Source organism: Bufo bufo, chromosome 6 (genome assembly GCF_905171765.1).
Source record: "Bufo bufo chromosome 6, aBufBuf1.1, whole genome shotgun sequence".
In the NCBI taxonomy this organism is placed as follows: Eukaryota; Metazoa; Chordata; class Amphibia; order Anura; family Bufonidae; genus Bufo; species Bufo bufo.
In genome coordinates this window covers 238,735,781-238,754,116 of record NC_053394.1, presented here as the reverse complement: position 1 = coordinate 238,754,116, position 18,336 = coordinate 238,735,781, and the positions used below count along the sequence as shown (strand labels likewise).

Here is an 18,336-nt window from a genome sequence, read left to right as displayed (position 1 = left end):
CCATATGCTGGTGCGGTTGGCCCTGGGTTCCTCCTAATGCAAGACAATGCTAGACCTCATGTGGCTGGAGTGTGTCAGCAGTTCCTGCAAGACGAAGGCATTGATGCTATGGACTGGCCCGCCCGTTCCCCAGACCTGAATCCAATTGAGCACATCTGGGACATCATGTCTCGCTCTATCCACCAACGTCACATTGCACCACACACTGTCCAGGAGTTGGCAGATGCTTTAGTCCAGGTCTGGGAGGAGATCCCTCAGGAGACCGTCCGCCACCTCATCAGGAGCATGCAAAGGCGTTGTAGGGAGGTCATACAGGCACGTGGAGGCCACACACACTACTGAGCCTCATTTTGACTTGTTTTAAGGACATTACATCAAAGTTGGATCAGTCAGTAGTGTGTTTTTCCACTTTAATTTTGAGTGTGACTCCAAATCCAGACCTCCATGGGTTGAAAAATTTAATTTCCATTTTTTTATTTTTGTGTGATTTTGTTGTCAGCACATTCAACTATGTAAAGAACAAAGTATTTCAGAAGAACATTTAATTAACTCAGATCTAGGATGTGTTATTTTTGTGTTCCCTTTATTTTTTTGAGCAATGTAGTTATCACATGTTTCAGACTTCACGTTCGGTGAAGTGGTTAATCCAAAGTATTATTTCTTTAATAAAATAATTAATATTGTAATAAGTAATATTATGTTTAATAGATGCTATATATAATCCAATGGTTACTAAAAAGACAAGCACCAATGGCAAAAGACAAAAATATTAAGAAAATGCAATCATGTTCAATGAGGCAACTGGTACGAGAAACCGTGTGTTTTCTGCAGCTAGAGGGCAGTGTTGTAGTGCTAGTTAACAAATGCTAATAATGAACATGGGTTTCACATTGCATTCCTTCTGTGTTTGTAAGACATGACTTCCATAGTGCTGCCAAGGTAAGTTAAATTGATTTAAAAAAAGACTGTCTCAGGTAAGAACTAATAGATGTTTCTCATATCTGAGGAACTTCTATTAATAAACAACATTGATATAAGCACAATTTCAACAGAGGTCCAGCATTTAAGATTTAATGGGGCTATCCTGTAATTAATATTGATGACCTATCCTCTGGATAGGTCATCAATGTCAGATCGGCTGTTAAAAGATGCTGGCGCTCTGGGATCGCTGTAGCCTCTGCCTAGGCCACGTGACGGTCAATGTACATCAGTCACATGTCCTAGTTGCAGCTCAGCCCCATTGATGTGAATGGGACTGAGCTGCAATATCAATCACAGCCGCTATAGTATGCAAACGACTATGTACACGTTATGCTTGGAGAGCAGCCAGGAGCTCACCAGAGCTCCAGTGAGCACAGAGGCTCTCTGAAAGAGCTGATTGGCAGGGGTTCCGGGATTCAGACCCCAACGAATGTGATAGTGATGACCTATCCTTAGCATATGTTGTTATTATTCATTCCTGGATAATCCCTTTAAGTAAAAATGCAGATTCTGTTGCAATATAAAGGTTGTGAAATACAGGACCAAGATCCTTTGCAACAAGTAACACATTCAAGCATGTCCTAGCCAGGATGAATTTCTAGTCCAGGCCAAAGTAAACTATGTAACTCCTTCATTGAAAGCTCCCCCTAAAATGCAAGTTCTCTGCTAGTCTTTCAAAATCTGGATTATAGTTAGTGACAGGCATACACATGCAGTCACCCAGGTGGGCATCTGATAAGCGAGTTCTGTATTTACGGGGTATGTTTCAATATTTTCATGACTGAAAATCCATATCCCCCTGTAGTGCCCTGAGTAGTTATAATTCCCCATATAGTGTATAGTTATAATGTCCCTATATTGTTCCCAGTAGTAATAATGTCCCGTCTGATACCACCACCAATATAAGGCCCCCTATAGTACCACCAGTAGGTAAAATGTCTCCCAAAGTGCCACTAGTAATTATAATGCCCCCGCTAATACCAGAAGTAGATATAATGCCCCTTTTAGTGCCCCCAGTAGTAATACTGCCCCCTATAGTTCCCCTAGTAATTTTAATGCCCTTGTAGCACCTCCATTAGTTATAATGCCCTCCTAGTTATAATAACCCTCTATAGTGCCCCTAGTAAGTATGATGAACTCTATTAGTTATAATGACCCCTGCAGTTCCCACAGTAGTTTTATTGACTCCCTGTAGAACCCCCAGTAGTTATAATGGCCCCCTCTAGTTTTCCTAGTAGCTATAATGACCCCCTGTAGTGCCCACAGTAGTCTTAGTGGCCCCCTGTAGTGACCCTAAGTGGTATAATGCCCTCCTGTAGTGCCCTCAGTAGGTGTAATGGCCTCTACAGTGTCCTGAGTCACTATAATGCCCCTTTAAAGTACCCCAAAAGCTATAATACCAACTGTAGTGGCCCCAGTAATTATAGTGCCCCCGGTACATATAGTAACCCACCTGTAGTTATAACCCCCCGCACAATACCACTTTCTCCCTAAAATGAGTTTAAAAAAAATCTATATTCACCACTCAAGACTCCCCACAGCTGTCTGTGATGCTGCTGAACAGCAGCAGTGTGGCCAAACAGGAATCTACAGATTCTCAATACGGGCCTAGTAGGAGCCACACATCAAGGGCACATGTAGCTCATGATCTACAGATTGAGAAATCACTGGTTTAAGACAGCCCCTTTAAATTAGTGTCTCTGCAGACTTCACAGGATCTGCTTTCTTATTGAAATGGACTGTTAAAAGTAGCTTTGTATTTATTTTGTTGTATTTTGCTATTTTGTTGCCATGCCCTAACTTTCTGGAAAAAGCCAGAGGGGCTGTAGAAAGGAAGTGGCAGGAGGACAGAAATTCGGCAGTTACAAAAGCAACGGATTCAGACGTGTCTGCTAAATTGTTTAACTAAGGTGTCCTGTGATCAGCCAGAGATTGAAGGCTTTATCCAAAGCAAGCAAGGGACGATTGTTGAATATCTGCTGCCTGCTAAAGAGGATCTGTAGTCTTTGTTTATAATCAGGAGCTGAGGAGACCAGAGGCCTGCCTGCCCTGAGGCCAGTGTTGGATCATCCATCAAGAAAACCAAGCTACCATTCAGGCCTGCACTGGAGATCTCAGCCTGAAGCATTTTCCACTCGGTTAGTGCGCACTTTAAATGGGACTTAAATCCTGAGCTCAGGTCCCTCACTGCAATAAGGGTGAGGACAAGTTTTGGCGCCGTTGCGTAGAAGGTCTACACACAGGCAGAGTTAGAGCATCGGTGGCAAATTGTTATCCCGGTTGCCACGGCTCCCGCGGCTGCTCGAGAAGCCCATGAGAGGGGTTCCCACTTTGGTAGTGATAAAACCTATAAGTGGCTACAGAGGCTGGTTTACTGCCCAGATCTCGAACGGATAGTGGAGAAGGCCTGTCAGACGTGCAGAGTTTGCGACCTAAACTAAAGTGTGGAGCAGAGGGCTCCGATTCAGACCATCCAAATGTCCCAGCCATTAGAACTATTAATGATAGATTATGTGCAGGTGGGGCACTCAAATTTGGGTCATGGTTTTTGTTTGGTTATGAACGATCATTTTACAAAGTTTGTGGTGGCAGTGTCCACCCGAGACCAGACGGCCCAGTCAGCAGCAGAGGCCATCTGCCATCTTTTTATACAGGTGTATGGGTGTCCAAGTCGGATACATTCAGATCAGAGGGCCTGCTTTCAGGGGGCCCTGATGAATGAACTATATCACCTATACGGTATCAAGAAGTCCCGGACTACACCGTATCACCCGCAAGGGAATGGGGCATGTAACCGCTTCAATCGTACACTCCTTCAGATGGTGAGGACACTGGAAAAGGATCAGAAATCCAGATGGCCGGAGTATCTCTCTGAATTGATTTGGGCACAGCGCGACCGGTTACTCACCGTACATGCTTATGTTTGGCCGGGCTGGAAGAGAGCTGGAAGAGTTGAACACGCCCTTCCCTGACAGTGAGCAAGCACGCACTGCAACCGAGTGGACTCAAGAACATTGGCGACGGTTGAGGACCATCCACAAGGCGATGGGAGAGTGGTTGCAGCGACTGCAACACCCTAACTCGGTGCCAGTATGAACTGAAGTCTTCTCCCCAGGAGATCGCATGCTGGTCAGGGAGAAGAGGCCTTGTGGAAAACTGGACAATCGGTGGGAGGCCACACTGTATATAGTTCGGCGATACCCGTCTACGAGGTTGAACCAGAGGGGGGCGGAGTTCCTGTTAGAAATTTATATAGAAACATGCTACGGTTGTGTCGGTTTCGAAAGCAGATTCCACCCAGGAGTGAACCTGTTTCCCAGAAAGGGGAGATGACAGATGAGTGGTGGGCGGTGCCCGGGTCCTATCCAAAGGGACTTCCTCACCCGGTCAACTGTAACTGATCCGGTGTCACGATCGAGTGTGGTGGTACCAAGTCAGGCACCCCCTTCTCAACTACGTCGGACGACAAGGCCCACGGCAGGGATTCCTCCTCAGCGCTATGCTCAGGAGGAGTTTGTGTGGGGGAACCCTGGGTCTGTGAGAGGGGTGTCGAGGTTGCCACCCTCTAGCGGGGTGGGATGTGAGGGGGTCACCGTCTGGGGCCCCCAAGATGAGACATATGATACTCAAATTAAATACATCTGTGACAACATTGAATAAGCTATGAGTGATATAAAAAAAGTATCCAGCAATATTTACCCTTTAAAACGTAACTTTTACTTATTAGTACTACCGTGGTGGTTCACCAGTGAAAATTGTGAAACAGACAAAAAAAAAAATATGAAAAAAGATAAAATATGTTCCTACAGGGAAGCCAACCGTTGGTACAGTTTTTTGGAGGTGAATGAACACAGGGCAGCTATGGGGAGCATTGGGATATGTCTAGCCTGTCCCTATGCTCACCCTGAGTAATTCCTCAGCCCAGGGACGTCTCCTGATGGTGGAGACTCCCTGTCCTCGTGCCTGGGCTGACTGCCCTGCGTTTACCCTCCTCTCAAAGGTCAATGTCACGGCTCCCCATGAACTGACGGGTGTTAGTCTGTGTCCCAAGTAACCAAATACCCACACGGACAACAGCTCACAGAACTGGATAAACGAGAAGATGTATATAAGTAGGTGGACGAGGATACGTATCACCTACAGTCTAGAGAGAAACCAATAACACAGGGGCATCATAGACGGTGCGTTCCCAGGTTGGTTCTCATAAAACCCCTACGCGTTTCCCCTATTGCTAGGTTCATCAGGGGGTATTAACAGTCATGGGTAAACCGTCATATTCAAATAGATAAACTAGATATACTCATGATACGGTGGAGGACACAGGGCCAGAGACGCAAGCAGTAACGTGCATAGGACCAGGGGACCATTAGATATACCCCACCTGTGAATAGAAATTGAAGACACTATCAGAGTGAGAGCTTAATATAAGATTATAATTCTGCCCCCTATATCTCAATACTTACTTAGTGTCCTAGGCAGTCAGAAGGCTCAAGGGCCCAGTCAGATAAGGGCCAACGCCTTACCCAAAAGGCTGTAAGAAATATACATGATATAAGGCACAATTGATGCCATGGCTCTAGCTTGCCGGTTCACATTATAAGGTCCTTACTCACGTTTAGGTTGCGTCTCGGTATCGTCCTGTTCCTCCTACTGCTCACACTTACTACATCTGTTGTTTCCCTTTATACCCTATTACCAGCTGTTCAAAATTGGCGCTGAGTATAACGCCAAGCGGATCACTTCCGGTAATCAGACGCCACCATATGCGTCATTACCGGTCCGTGAACCGCACAAGTAAACTACCTCCGGTCTCTGCAGTGAAGGCACACATCACTTCCGTCCAGTGTGTCAGGCTGTTCCTACCGTCATCTGTCCTCCTCCAAATAACACCGCAGTGCGCCACCTCCGTAGCGTGGAACCCATAGAGCGGCCACATCCGGTCCCCTGGAACGCACCGCAGCATCACATCCGGTCTGTGAGCCGTCCCATACATACTCCGTCAGACACTCTGTCATAGGAGGCGGCCCCACAGTCCAGGCCACATCGCACATCAATGTCCACTGGGAGGCGAACAAAGGCAACACTAAGGGACAATGAGTGATATAACATGCAGTTTGTGTGACTGGTCACTAGAGGCCCTTAGTCGGGCAGCCCCCTTAGAACTAATGAGATGTTGACAATTAATATAGAAAGAAAAGTAATCTTATAGCTGCACAGGATTTGCTTTCTTATTGAAATGGACTGTTAAAAGTAGCTTCTTATTTATTTTGTGCATTTTGCTATTTTGTTGCCATGTCCTAACTTTCTGGGAAAAGCCAGAGGGGCTGGAGAAAGGAAGTGGCAGGAGGACAGAAATTCGGCAGTAACAAAGCAACGGATTCAGACGTGTCTGCTAAATTGTTTACCTGAGGTGTCCTGTGATCAGCCAGAGATTGAAGGCTTTATCCACAGCAACCAAGGGATGATTGTTGAATATCTGCTGCCTGCTAAAGAGGATCTGTAGTCTTCATTTATAATCAAGAGCTGAGGAGACCAGAGGCCTGCCTGCCCTGAGGCCAGCGGTGAATCATCATCAAGAAAACCAAGCTACCATTCAGGCCTGCACTGGAGATCTCAGCCTGAAGCATTTTCCACTCGGTTAGTGCGCACTTTGAATGGGACTTAAATCCTGAGCTCAGGTCCCTCACTGCAATAAGGGTGAGGACAAGTTTAGGCGCCGTTGCAGCAGTAAATGCTTTACTGCGACAGCAAGTTTGTCCAAATCCCGGCTCTGGAGTTACAAATAGCCACGTGGGAGTTCAAGGGAGTCTAGCTGAAGTGGGGTGGTGGGCATTACTGGCATTTGGGAGGTATAGTGTGGGATTTTTCTGTATTTGGCCTCTATGAGCCACAGTGCCCCTCAGCTGAGATCCCAGGTACACAGACCCCAAATTTGGTGTTGATTCCTAGTGGCTTTGGTTCTCTGTGTTTGGTTAGGAGATCCTGCCGTATTTAGTGCCGTATTCCTTAAAGGGTACCTAAATTAGGGAATTCCCGGCTGGGGTCCCACTGTGGACAATCTTGGGTTGCTAGCAACCCAGAGAGATTGTACCACCACTTCAGTACACCGGAGCACACCTCACTCCGTGTGTTCCCGCTGAATCACAGTGTACATTATATTGTATATAGTTTTCCCCTCTAGAGTCAGTAAAGTTCTTTTGGTTCACACAGCTCACTGTCCGTGCATTCATTCTTGTGTGGTTCACTGCATCCCAACGGACTCCCTCGGGTCCACCTCTTACACCACGGCATGTTTGACTATAGAAATGTATGCAGTTTCAACTTATATACGTGTGCTCAAATTTGGATTGAAGTCTGTATGTTATGAATATAATGTGTTCCTGCACATGCACTTGCTACAACAGTCTATATAGGCCTTCTGCACCCATAAGTGGGTAGGGGGGATTTATCAAACTGGTGTAAAGGAAACCTGGCTAAGTTGCCAATAGCAACCGATCAGTTTCCATTTTTCAGAGCTCTTTTGGAAAACGAAAGGTGTAATCTTGCTATGGGCAACTAAGCCGGTTTTCCTTTAAATCAGTTTGATAAATCTCCCCCATAAAGTTTAATGTACACAGCATACCTATAGAGAAAACCATATGAAACATCCCATCTACACACCAGTCCACAAAGTCTATTCTAATCTATCTTAGCATTTTAAGGTGGAATAAAGTTTGCTCACGCACGATCATAAGACATGTGGTGATGAAATCCTATGGGCTAACGCCCTGTTCCATCCTAATTAGCTGTTTATGGGAACCTAAAGTCTCGGTGAGACCAGTCTGTGCTTGAAAAACAGGTATGGGAGGAAAGCGATGCCTAATAATGTGGAGGTGCAGCGTTATGATGAAATGGGTGTATAGAGTAAAAGAAGTGCATGATGAATAAGTAGTATTTAAAGAAAGCCTGTAATCATCAGCATGCCTGACATATTAAAGGAGTTACGGTAATTATGATTTTATTCATCACGTTGCTGTAGGTGTAAATCAGCAAGTCATGCTGTCTTTCCTATCTCATCTTTACCTACATATTTACAGCCCCTAAGGTTAAAAAACAGTCACATTTTGAACTAATAACCTTCCATCTCCTATAAACTTCCATCTACTATCTACAGTATGAGCTAGCTATAGCTACATTACAGTTACAGCATCCTATATTCGTATAGTCATTCAATGCTTTGGTTTTCAGCCATTTAATTACCCCAAACATCAATCTTACATTTAAGAATGGATAGGTCATTGCAATGTGATCATATGTCCACTAAAGATGCAAACAAGGGCCCAAAACCTGCCATGTGGCCTTCATTTTTAGGATATGAAAGTTCTCAGATTGTTTTGGTCTCCATTGTCTTTTCCTCCCTTCTTTGATCTCTCAGTGATTTACATTTATGGGGTCATTTATTAAGATCGGTGTTTTAGACACCGGTCTTAATAACCCCTATAGTTGGCAATGGATCCGCCCAAGTTATGAAGAGGCGCCGCCCTGTACATAACTTTGCTGCATCCAGCACCACTTCTAAATGTAAGACAGCTTCCTTCCTTGCTGGCTTATATTTAGAACATTTTCTACGTCTAAAACAGACGTAGAAAATGATGAATGAGACCCGCCTGCCGGCCTGTCCTCTTCCTGCCAACGCCACGTCCACTTTTTTAGAACTGGCGTGAGTGGGTAGAAGTCGCAGATTGCTGTGAAAATAACCTTTGTGCCACAATGTGCACCAGAAATACCCCTATATTTCTGGATAGCAAATTACTCAATTGTTAAATTTTGCTTTCCATCATGCACAGCCTCTCTTAGGCCAAGTTCACACATAGTGGTAGTGTGAGTGCATCCAATCACCAGGCAGCAATATCGTGTGTGAATTACCAGAAATTCTCACAGCTTTGCAATGTTTTTTTATGGCCGGACGGTTTTTATGTGAAAAATATGTAAAAAATCTGTACTTAATATAATATTGTAATATTGTAATATTGTGCATACCAAATTACAAAACTGTAGCAATCCATGGTAAAACATGTAGTGTGAACCAAACCTAACTGTAACTTACCTTTCAGTGGGGATGAGATTACTTAGTTGTTGAACCCTTTAAAAGCTGCTATGTTTGTTATATTATTATTTTGTCTATGTAACTTACCCTGGGAGTTTCATTACAACTGATATTCTAAAGAAAATAAAATCTGACAACTGATATATATATATATATATATATATATATATATATACACATCCATACAGACTAAGACCTGATTTATATGGCAGTAATTTCCATTTGTGTGCTGTACATACTGCCCAAGCATAGTGCACAGACCCTTCAAAGTAAATAGGACGCAATTGGTCTATGCAGATAAAATAGCACCATCCACCGTTCTTGACCAATTTGCGAATGAGACACATTCATAAGAAAAAAAAAAAAAAACCATATGCACCCAGATTCATATGAAAGGTTAGAATCAGAAATTTGAGTCTTACTATAACATTTAATTGCCATTTAAGCAATTTTCTAAAATTTACTCTAAAAGGGCTCAAAAAGTTGGTGTTAGTTGGTCAGACTGGATGACCATGTGAATGTTGAATTGTTTTGCAGGGAAGACAATCAGCATGTAAGGGAGTTTGTGATCTGCAAGGATCAATTCATACCCAAATCGGCTGAGAGTGCCTTCCATATGGATGAGTGGGCCCAGAGAATGAAACTAAAACATTCTCCAGACCATAATGCTGTCACCACCTCCTTGTGTTCTTCCAGTAATGTTTGCAGGTTGTATGTTCTCTAATGTTTCTCACCGGACATGCCTACCTCCATCTTTGTGATGAAGCAGAACATGTGACTCATTGGAGAAGGCAACCCTTTGCCAATCAGTGGAGGTCCAATTCCAATACTGCCTCGAAAATTTAAGCCTTTTCTGCCAAAACAACTTCATTAGTAAAGGTGCTTCGGAGCCCCATACACATTTTCTCTCCTCCTCTTCCCATTGTCTCCGATTAAGATATGGAGCAGAGTGCTTAGGAGGTGAGATGCTTTACATAGTTGAATTCAGGAGAGCATGTCGATAGCAGGGTACACGAGTAATTGATTCTCACAGAGTTAATTACCACTGATAGCTTATTACGTACCTGGCCAGCGGCAGAGGGCCTGAGTGGCCCCATGGGCATCACCCCACCGGGAATTTTCCCTGTAAGGTCTATGGCCAATCCGCCTTTGCTTGCGCACCTTCGTAGCCGTCATTTACTTCTCACATCAACCATATATACATATTAGATAGATAGAGAGATAGAGACTGCGATATTTTGACCTTTGCAAATACAATTGACAATATACAGTTTTCTGGTCAAGACACATATTTTTAGGACATATAGACATTATTAGGGTGTGCTTCATGTATTCCCATCCCATTGTTGATACGTTTTTAACCAATAAGGGTTATGAGTAATTGAAATTACATTTTCAATTTTTTTATTTTAAATTATAGGAGGACTTAGCACGCCCAGAAGAAGCTGCTGCAGAAGAGCCAGCTGTGGAGGCCACAGAAGAAACTGAGAAGGTAGGAAAGAACAAGTGCCCCAAAGAGCCCCCTATTAATCTTGATAAGCAATCAAACATCATAATTGGTAGCAGATTTTAGGACTCATGCACACAATACATTATAGGTATCTGCCGTGGCTAGGCTGAGTTGCTGCAGCTAAGCTCCCATTCTCTTGCACAGGGCTGTATCTCATATGAGGTGACTGAGCATGCATCTATTTTCATAACTTCCAGAAAAGTTAATGCGTGGCCACCTGTTCATTCACAGCGGTGTAACATGTAGAACAATTCTGAAGATAGATGTGGGTCCCACCTCGGAGAGCCGCTCTTTTTGGGTATTTATGGCATATCTTGTTGATATGGCATAAATGTTCAGATTGGAATACACATTTAGTGTCTGTGACTATGACAAATGAAACATTATAGGGCCACCAGTGTCTTTAGGTAAGCTTAAATGCAGTTTCTGATTTTTTTATCTATCAAACTTAGTAACTTTCACAATGTTACTTTAGCTATAAACTGCAGTTTATAAGACTGTCCACTTGGGGTGCTCAAGTTGTAAGTTTCTCATGTCTCATGTTACATTCATCATATACTTGTAAAATACTATGTATATTTGACTGTTGAGTGGTGACAAGTGTGATAGATGAATCAGCATAATTATTTATACATGACATACTTTTACGTAACAGTACAACACTATAAACCGTGATACTTATTTCACAATAAATGATCTACTTGTTAAAAGAATCACAAAGTTAGAGAGAATAATGTGAAAACTTAGATAATAGATGTATAATAATTTCAATGAAAGCTCCTCTGGACGCTGACAGCTTAAAAGAGTTTTCTGAGATTTTTATACTGATGACCTATTCTCTGAATAAGACATCAGTAACTGATCGGTGGGGGTCTGACACCCGGGACCCCGACTGATCAGCTATTTAAGAAGGCACTCCTTTGAGCACCACGGCCTTCTCCGTACTCACCAAGCACACTGCTTTACATAGTATAGTGTCTGTGCTTGGTATCGCAGCTCAGCCCCATTCTCGTCAATGGGGCAGAGCTGCTTCTAGGCCATGTGACCGATGAATGTTTCGTCATTGGCTGGGAAAGCAGCAAGAAGGCCGAGGCACTGCTGAAAGTGATGCCTTCTCAAACAGCTGATCGGTGGGGATCCTAGGTGTCAGACCCAACCCGATCAGATACTGATGACCTAACCAGAGGATACGTGAGTTTAAAAAATAAATGTTATTAACACCACAGGGGCAGGACCACTGTAAATGGGTATTAAGGGGGCAAAACTACTGAGTGGGGGCACTAAGGCAACAGCACAACTGTATGGGGGTGCTAAAGGTGCAGCACTATTGTAAGGGGGCACTAGGGGGGGCATCAGTACTGTAAGGGGAGCACTAAAGAGGTAAAACTACTCTATGGGGCATTAAGGGGGCATTTCACTGTAATTGGACACTAAGTGGGCATGCCTACTGTTTGAACACTATAATACGTATGGAGCAGGTGAGGCTAGGCGGCACTGCCTTTACTGAAATAGCCTTATTAGTAATAGGAAACCGCTACTGTGGTTGATTCTCCGTAGCGTGGTGCTCAGCGAAGTAGAGGTTAGATTAATAGATCCTAATCTGGAGAGAAGTAATAAAGAAGATCGCGGCACTCACCGGAGAAGATTCAATATTGCTACTTTATTCAAATGCTTCAAGAGAAGTAGTGCATGTAGAATCCAGGGGCGGACACACTATGGCAAGCGGCGACGGCCGTTTCGCGCGGAGGATCGCGCTTCTTCTGGCCGCTGTGCACGTCATTGCGCAGACCTGCGCTTTATAAAGGCGGACTCAGAGCAGCCGGCACCATCAGCCGCAGCTGTGCGCCCGTGGATCTATGACGTGAATTAAAAACATGGGACCAGCATGGACAGGTACAAACACACAAACGGGGGGAAGGTATTCATGAAATCCATTTCATATAGCGATGTCTATTAAGTATAGGCGCACAGTGGCAAACTCATATACATGTAGCAAAAAAGGGGACCAATTGTAACAGTGCATATTCATATGCGATTATTAATACCGCAACCTATCAAGGGATTGCATAGGAGACAAGTTCATACATGGTGTGAGTGTGGGAAACTGGGTGTAACCATTAGCCCCCTAAGATGAACGCATCCCGTTTCCAAAAACACGGACATGTCATTTTTATCATTTAACCCTGCCGCTCCCATCGCTCCAGTTCGCATAATCCACCTTGCCTCCCTCTGCAGGAGTAGGCGGTGCCGATCACCACCCCTGGGGATAGGTCGGACATGTTCCACCCCCGCAAAGGATAGACAACGTGGATGAGCATCGTGGGCGGTGCGGATATGGTCAATAAGACGTGGGCTGCCTCTCCCCGACCGTATAGAACCGACATGTTCACGGATGCGTTCAAATAGGGGGTGAATCGTTTTACCTATGTAAAAGCGTTTACAGGGGCAGAAGACCACATGCACCACATGAGAAGTGCGGCAGTTAATAAAATCACGTACAACGTGTCTTATTCCCCCAATCCGTAAATCCTTACTACAAACATTGAGTGCGCAGAACGAGCAATGGCCACATTTGTAATTCCCTCTGGGTTTCTTAAGCCAGGTCTTATCTGGGGGCGTATTCAATACGCTTCTGACCAGCTTGTCCTTAATTGTAGGGCACTTTCTAAATGTGACCAGAGGTCGTTCATTGGCAAGGCTGCTAAGAGAGGGGTCCCCCTTCAATAAGTCCCAATTTTGGTTGATGGTCTGCCTAATTATATCTGCGGCAGGACTGTATTGAAAGGAAAAAGCGAAGCGCAAGGGTGTAGCATCCTTTTTCCTCTCCATGAGCAAAGCGTTACGGTCCAGTTTTGAAACCCTGTGTAGGGCCGCTGAGACGCTTCTCGATGGATAACCCCTGTCCAGAAGCCTACCACCAAGTTCCCTGGCTTGTCTGTGGAAACCCGCATCGGTATCATTTATCCTGCGTAAATGGACAAATTGTCCGTACGGGACAGCTCGTTTGACCGATGGCGGGTGGAAACTGGTCTGGTGGAGGAGCGAGTTAGTCGCCGTGGGCTTACGATAGCCACTAGTGTGCACAACTTCCTCTTTGACAGTAACATGCACGTCCAGAAAATCGAGAGATCCACCACCGAAGTTGATGGTGAACTTCATATTCATCCGGTTACGTGCATTGAGGTGATCCACAAACGCATTACAGGACATCTCGCTCCCCGACCAGACCAGAAAAACGTCGTCCACATATCTTAAAAACAAGTGAATATGCCGTAGGAAGGGGTTATCCACTGAGAAGATATACGTCTCTTCAAATACCGCCAGGTATAGGTTGGCAAATGTGCACGAGACAGGTGTGCCCATTGCGGTACCTAGTACCTGGCGGTACCACTGACCATGAAACTGAAAAACATTATTAGTAAGGACAAGGTCCAATGCTTCATGGATGAAGTTTTTGAACGCCACATCCTTGTTGCTTCTGCTAAGGACTTGGCTAATTGCCCAGAGTCCTAAATCATGGGGGATTCCAGTGTATAAGCTTTCGACGTCCAAGTCACCAGGTTAAACCCGCTCTGCCACTCAAGGGACCCGAGTGCCCGGAGAAAGTCACCTGTGTCCTTTAGGTACGTCGGGGTGCTAGCTAGCAACGGTCTGAGGAGCCAATCGATATAACCGGATAAGGGCTCAGTCACTGACCCGATCCCGCCGGATACGCCAGTGCACGCATTTCTCTCAGCACTCGCTTGTGGAACAGATCTATCGCCGAGCCGGCCGGCATGGGAGGAAGGAAGGTGGACCTGACGCCCCCTGTATACTTGTTAAACTGGCTCTGATCACCAGAAAGTTCCTCTGGCTCCATGTTGGACATAAAATGAATGCAGGGTATCTCCTCATCACTGTGTTTGGGCATTAATGGGGCATTCAACTGCGTTTTGGCACTAAGGGGCCAGCACTACTGTAAGTGGGGCACTAAGGGGGCAGCACTTCTGTAAAGGGGGGCACTAAGTGGGACTCGTCTGCCACACTTCAAGGCAATCTCTGTAAGATGGGAACCTAACACTAAGTTCAACCATGACAGCGACCATGAAGTTTAGGGGGTGTAGGTTCCACATGCATGCTGGGCTCCCTTTGGTTTTTATCATTTTCAGTGCCAAAATGGCCTCCATTGAATCCAGGGACTACAAGTACCAACATGCATGCAGAGTAAACTAAGCTTTATACTCATGCTAATTTAAAATCAGCCTATGAGGCAAACAGGCTGACCAGGAGTGCACGACCAAATAGGAGAGTCAGCCACACCTCCAGCACAAACTGCAAAGAAAAAAATGGGGTTAGTCAGCACATCCCAATGCTCAGGTGCACGTTGCTATGGCTGAAAACACAACATAGAACAAAACATACAATGCAACAGCACTCTGCAAACCAAATAAAGTACAAAAATGTATTATATTGCTAATGCTATGCTTATAAAATAGAGATGCTTGGCAAATCATTTTGTACAAAATTATTTGAGCCTGTCTGCCGCACGTCAAGGTGATCTTGTAAGACGGGAACCTAACACTAAGTTCAACCTGTTAAGTGCCATGACAGCGACCATAAAGTTCAGGGGGTGTAGGTTTCGCATGCATGCTGGGCCCCCCTTGGTTTTTATAAATGTTGTTATTTATATGCATAGTGATCATACTTTTGGATAGGTGACTTATGTTCTCCTGTGATAAAAATTTTAAGTGTAGTGTTTTTTATCCCCTGTCTATTGTAAGATCATCAATAAACAAACTAAATTATAGAATTCCTTGACCATTTATATTGCATCAAAGTATCCTAGAAAAGGAGACAAGGACCACTGCAATTGTCTATGGTTCAGACCAAGATAAAAGCAAAATGCAGCTTTAGCGAGTATGGTAATTTTTGGGATTCTATGTTTGTCACTCTCTATAGCCACACATATCATCAAGTTTATGTCTTTACTGAGATAATAATTTACAATAGATAAAAATAGATAAGGGAAAACTTTGGCCACAATGTATGAAATAACTGATAATAAATGGATTTATTCTGTCTTTCAGGCTGGTGATGCAGAGAATTAGTCATTTAATCTTAAATGCTGCCAAACTCTTAGAAGATCTATCGCTAATACGATGCAGGAAACCATTGATTCCACAACTGAACATCCCCAACCATCCATCGCACTGTTTATCATGAAGATTTACAAATTTGCCTTTTTCTGATAGATTGATTCATTTAAAGTAGTATCATAGCAGTTGTGTGAAAATGTTTGCAAACCTTTTGGGATATGGTTTTCATGATTAAAACTTAAAATGTCAACTAAGTCATATAATCTTTAATGACAACATTAAACAGTCCCATAATTGTATTAAGCAAGTAAATACAAGAATTAAAGGGGTTGTCCATCCTAGGAGCTGACAACCCAAATGTGTATAAGTTGTACCTCATTATAAAAAACAACAACATTTATCTGTCTCTCCATGCCCCTGCCCAATTCCCGCATGCTATTGGTCACTGCAGAAACAATAATTGGCATGTACATGTGACCACTGTGGTGATTCACAGGCCTCAGTGGTCACATCTGTTACACAATATAACACTGATGTGACCAGAAGTTGCCAGGGACGGGTCACTGGGGTTTTCAGCTCTAAGCTCGGAAAACCATTTTAGGTCATTGTCAGTATAACATGTATGTAAACAATTTAGCAAGCAGTGGAACCTCATGCCACCATTGGTCTGTTCTTTCAATGTGGCAAATTAACAATAACAAATAATATCAATTGCAAGAGATTCCTGCATATTGCTTGCTAGGTAATTATGTAAGGAATATACAGCTCACTCCTATTAGATCTTTGTAGGACACTTACTCCTAGTGAGCAGAGATGATTCATTTCTTACATCTGATCATACTCCGAAAGATAAGTGTCCCATTAAGTTATTGTCTGACCCTTTAAACATGCCTTATCAAGCAAACTAGAGTCACCAGAGTCACCCACTGTGCCAGAGTTGTTACTTCTCATCAGTCCAGAGTAGGGTGCAGTTTGGCTATGTGAAATAATGTGTATACAGACTCTTGGTAGGTACTAAATTCTCTTTGAGAAGATCAGGTACTAGTATGTTTTAAAGATGTTTTCCAATCACAAATATCACGCCAATGTTTCTGGTACATTGGATACAAAATTTCATTTGAAAGGGTAATTTTTTTCAAAAAATTCTTACTTTTTAATTGTGTCAGTATGAATATTGAATGTACTTACATCCAGCACGTGCCTGCAAAATGTGGGCGGCCTGTGTGCTGCTGGACTGTGCCCACAGCTGAAGTAAACTATTGGAACGATTCTTGGTAGAAAGAAATTCACATTTTTTTTAAGACATGCGTTAAAGCAGAGTTGGTTGAGATAGTAGGCAGACTACAGAATGCAAAGTGTAGAATAGTGGAATGGGACATTTTCCACAACTAATAGATTTTTATACAAGGATGACAAAGGGATACCATTAACAGCACTTAAAGGCCTCAATCTGCTGCAGTACATACATATCAAAGGTTCACATACATGAGGACATCAGTACATTATTATTCCTATACAGGATGATATCAATGTTACAGTAGATTACTTGAGAGTTCTTTTTTCTAACAAGTTATTTCTCCCTAAGTTATTTGATTCAGAAAGGAAAACTGGTAAAAAACGTACTTTGACCGCTTTTTCCGGCGCTTGCTTGGAATGATTCAGACCCAAATCATCGGACAGATAAGGGATTAACTTTTATTTGCAGGGTAGTCAACGCGTTTTGAGGGCTGGATTGTCCTCTTCATCAGGACTGTATACACTGAGGGGAATTAAAGCACATTTAAAACACACTTAAAATGGGAGTTTTTGGTGCGCAGGCCAAGGGGAGTGGGGGGGGGGAATCGGACGTGTTTGGGTTGGGTTCATTGACATTACCCTTCCTGTTATACATCATATAGCAATGGTATATGCTTAATTTAAAACCAATCAAAAAATAAAAAAATAAAAAAAATAAAAGTATACTCTTTGCTTACAGTATGTATCTTTCTAGTCGTTTTTTTAATTGTTTTTTATTGGCAGGCACCCACTATTTTTGCAGAGCAAAAGTTGCCCTGTGTCTCTTAAGCAGTGATGTGTGTACGGATACCTATATGTAAGGTATCTAAGGATGTCTAGTGCAGTTTGTCTCATGAAAATGACAGTTTGCCTCATGAAATGGCAGTCAGGTAAAATTTGCCTCAAGTATATATTTTATGTATTTTAACTATGGGGTGGGCAGTATATACACATATATACACATATACATACATACATACATATATACACATACTGTATATACACACACCCACGTCCAAGCATACACACATGTGTGGCTGGAAGTCTAGACCCTTATATATATATGGGAATGGCTGAAAAAACAGGGGTATGTATGTGGCTCTTATATAGTGATAGTTTATTGGAATAGTTACCATGTGACTGCCTGTAGTTGGTTGCCAAAAGATCTATAATTACCTTATGATACCTTGATGTCTCCTGTACCTTTTCACTGCTCCTTTGAAGACAGCTGCTAGGGTTTGTGACCAGTTTAGAATATTGGAAGGGGGGCAGTCCCCCACACCACATGTCTGTGCTAGGTTTTCATTAACCACCCCAGGACCGCCGTACGCAGAATTGCATCCTGGCGGCGGCCCTGTTATTCCTCCTGGACGCGCCAGCGCGTCATCTCGCGAGAGGCGAGATTTCCT

General features: G+C 43.5%; 1 protein-coding gene across 1 annotated transcript in view; it reads left to right on the top strand.

Moving 5' to 3' along the window:
* Positions 1-17,461, top strand: part of SNCG (synuclein gamma) — a 29,041-nt gene extending 11,580 nt beyond the window's left edge. The window contains exons 4-5 of the mRNA XM_040436967.1: positions 10,488-10,559; positions 15,644-17,461. Coding sequence (XP_040292901.1) covers positions 10,488-10,559; positions 15,644-15,664 — 93 coding nt within the window. The 3' untranslated portion in view covers positions 15,665-17,461. The remainder of the gene's footprint in view (positions 1-10,487; positions 10,560-15,643) is intronic.
* The last annotated feature ends 875 nt before the right edge of the window (positions 17,462-18,336 follow it).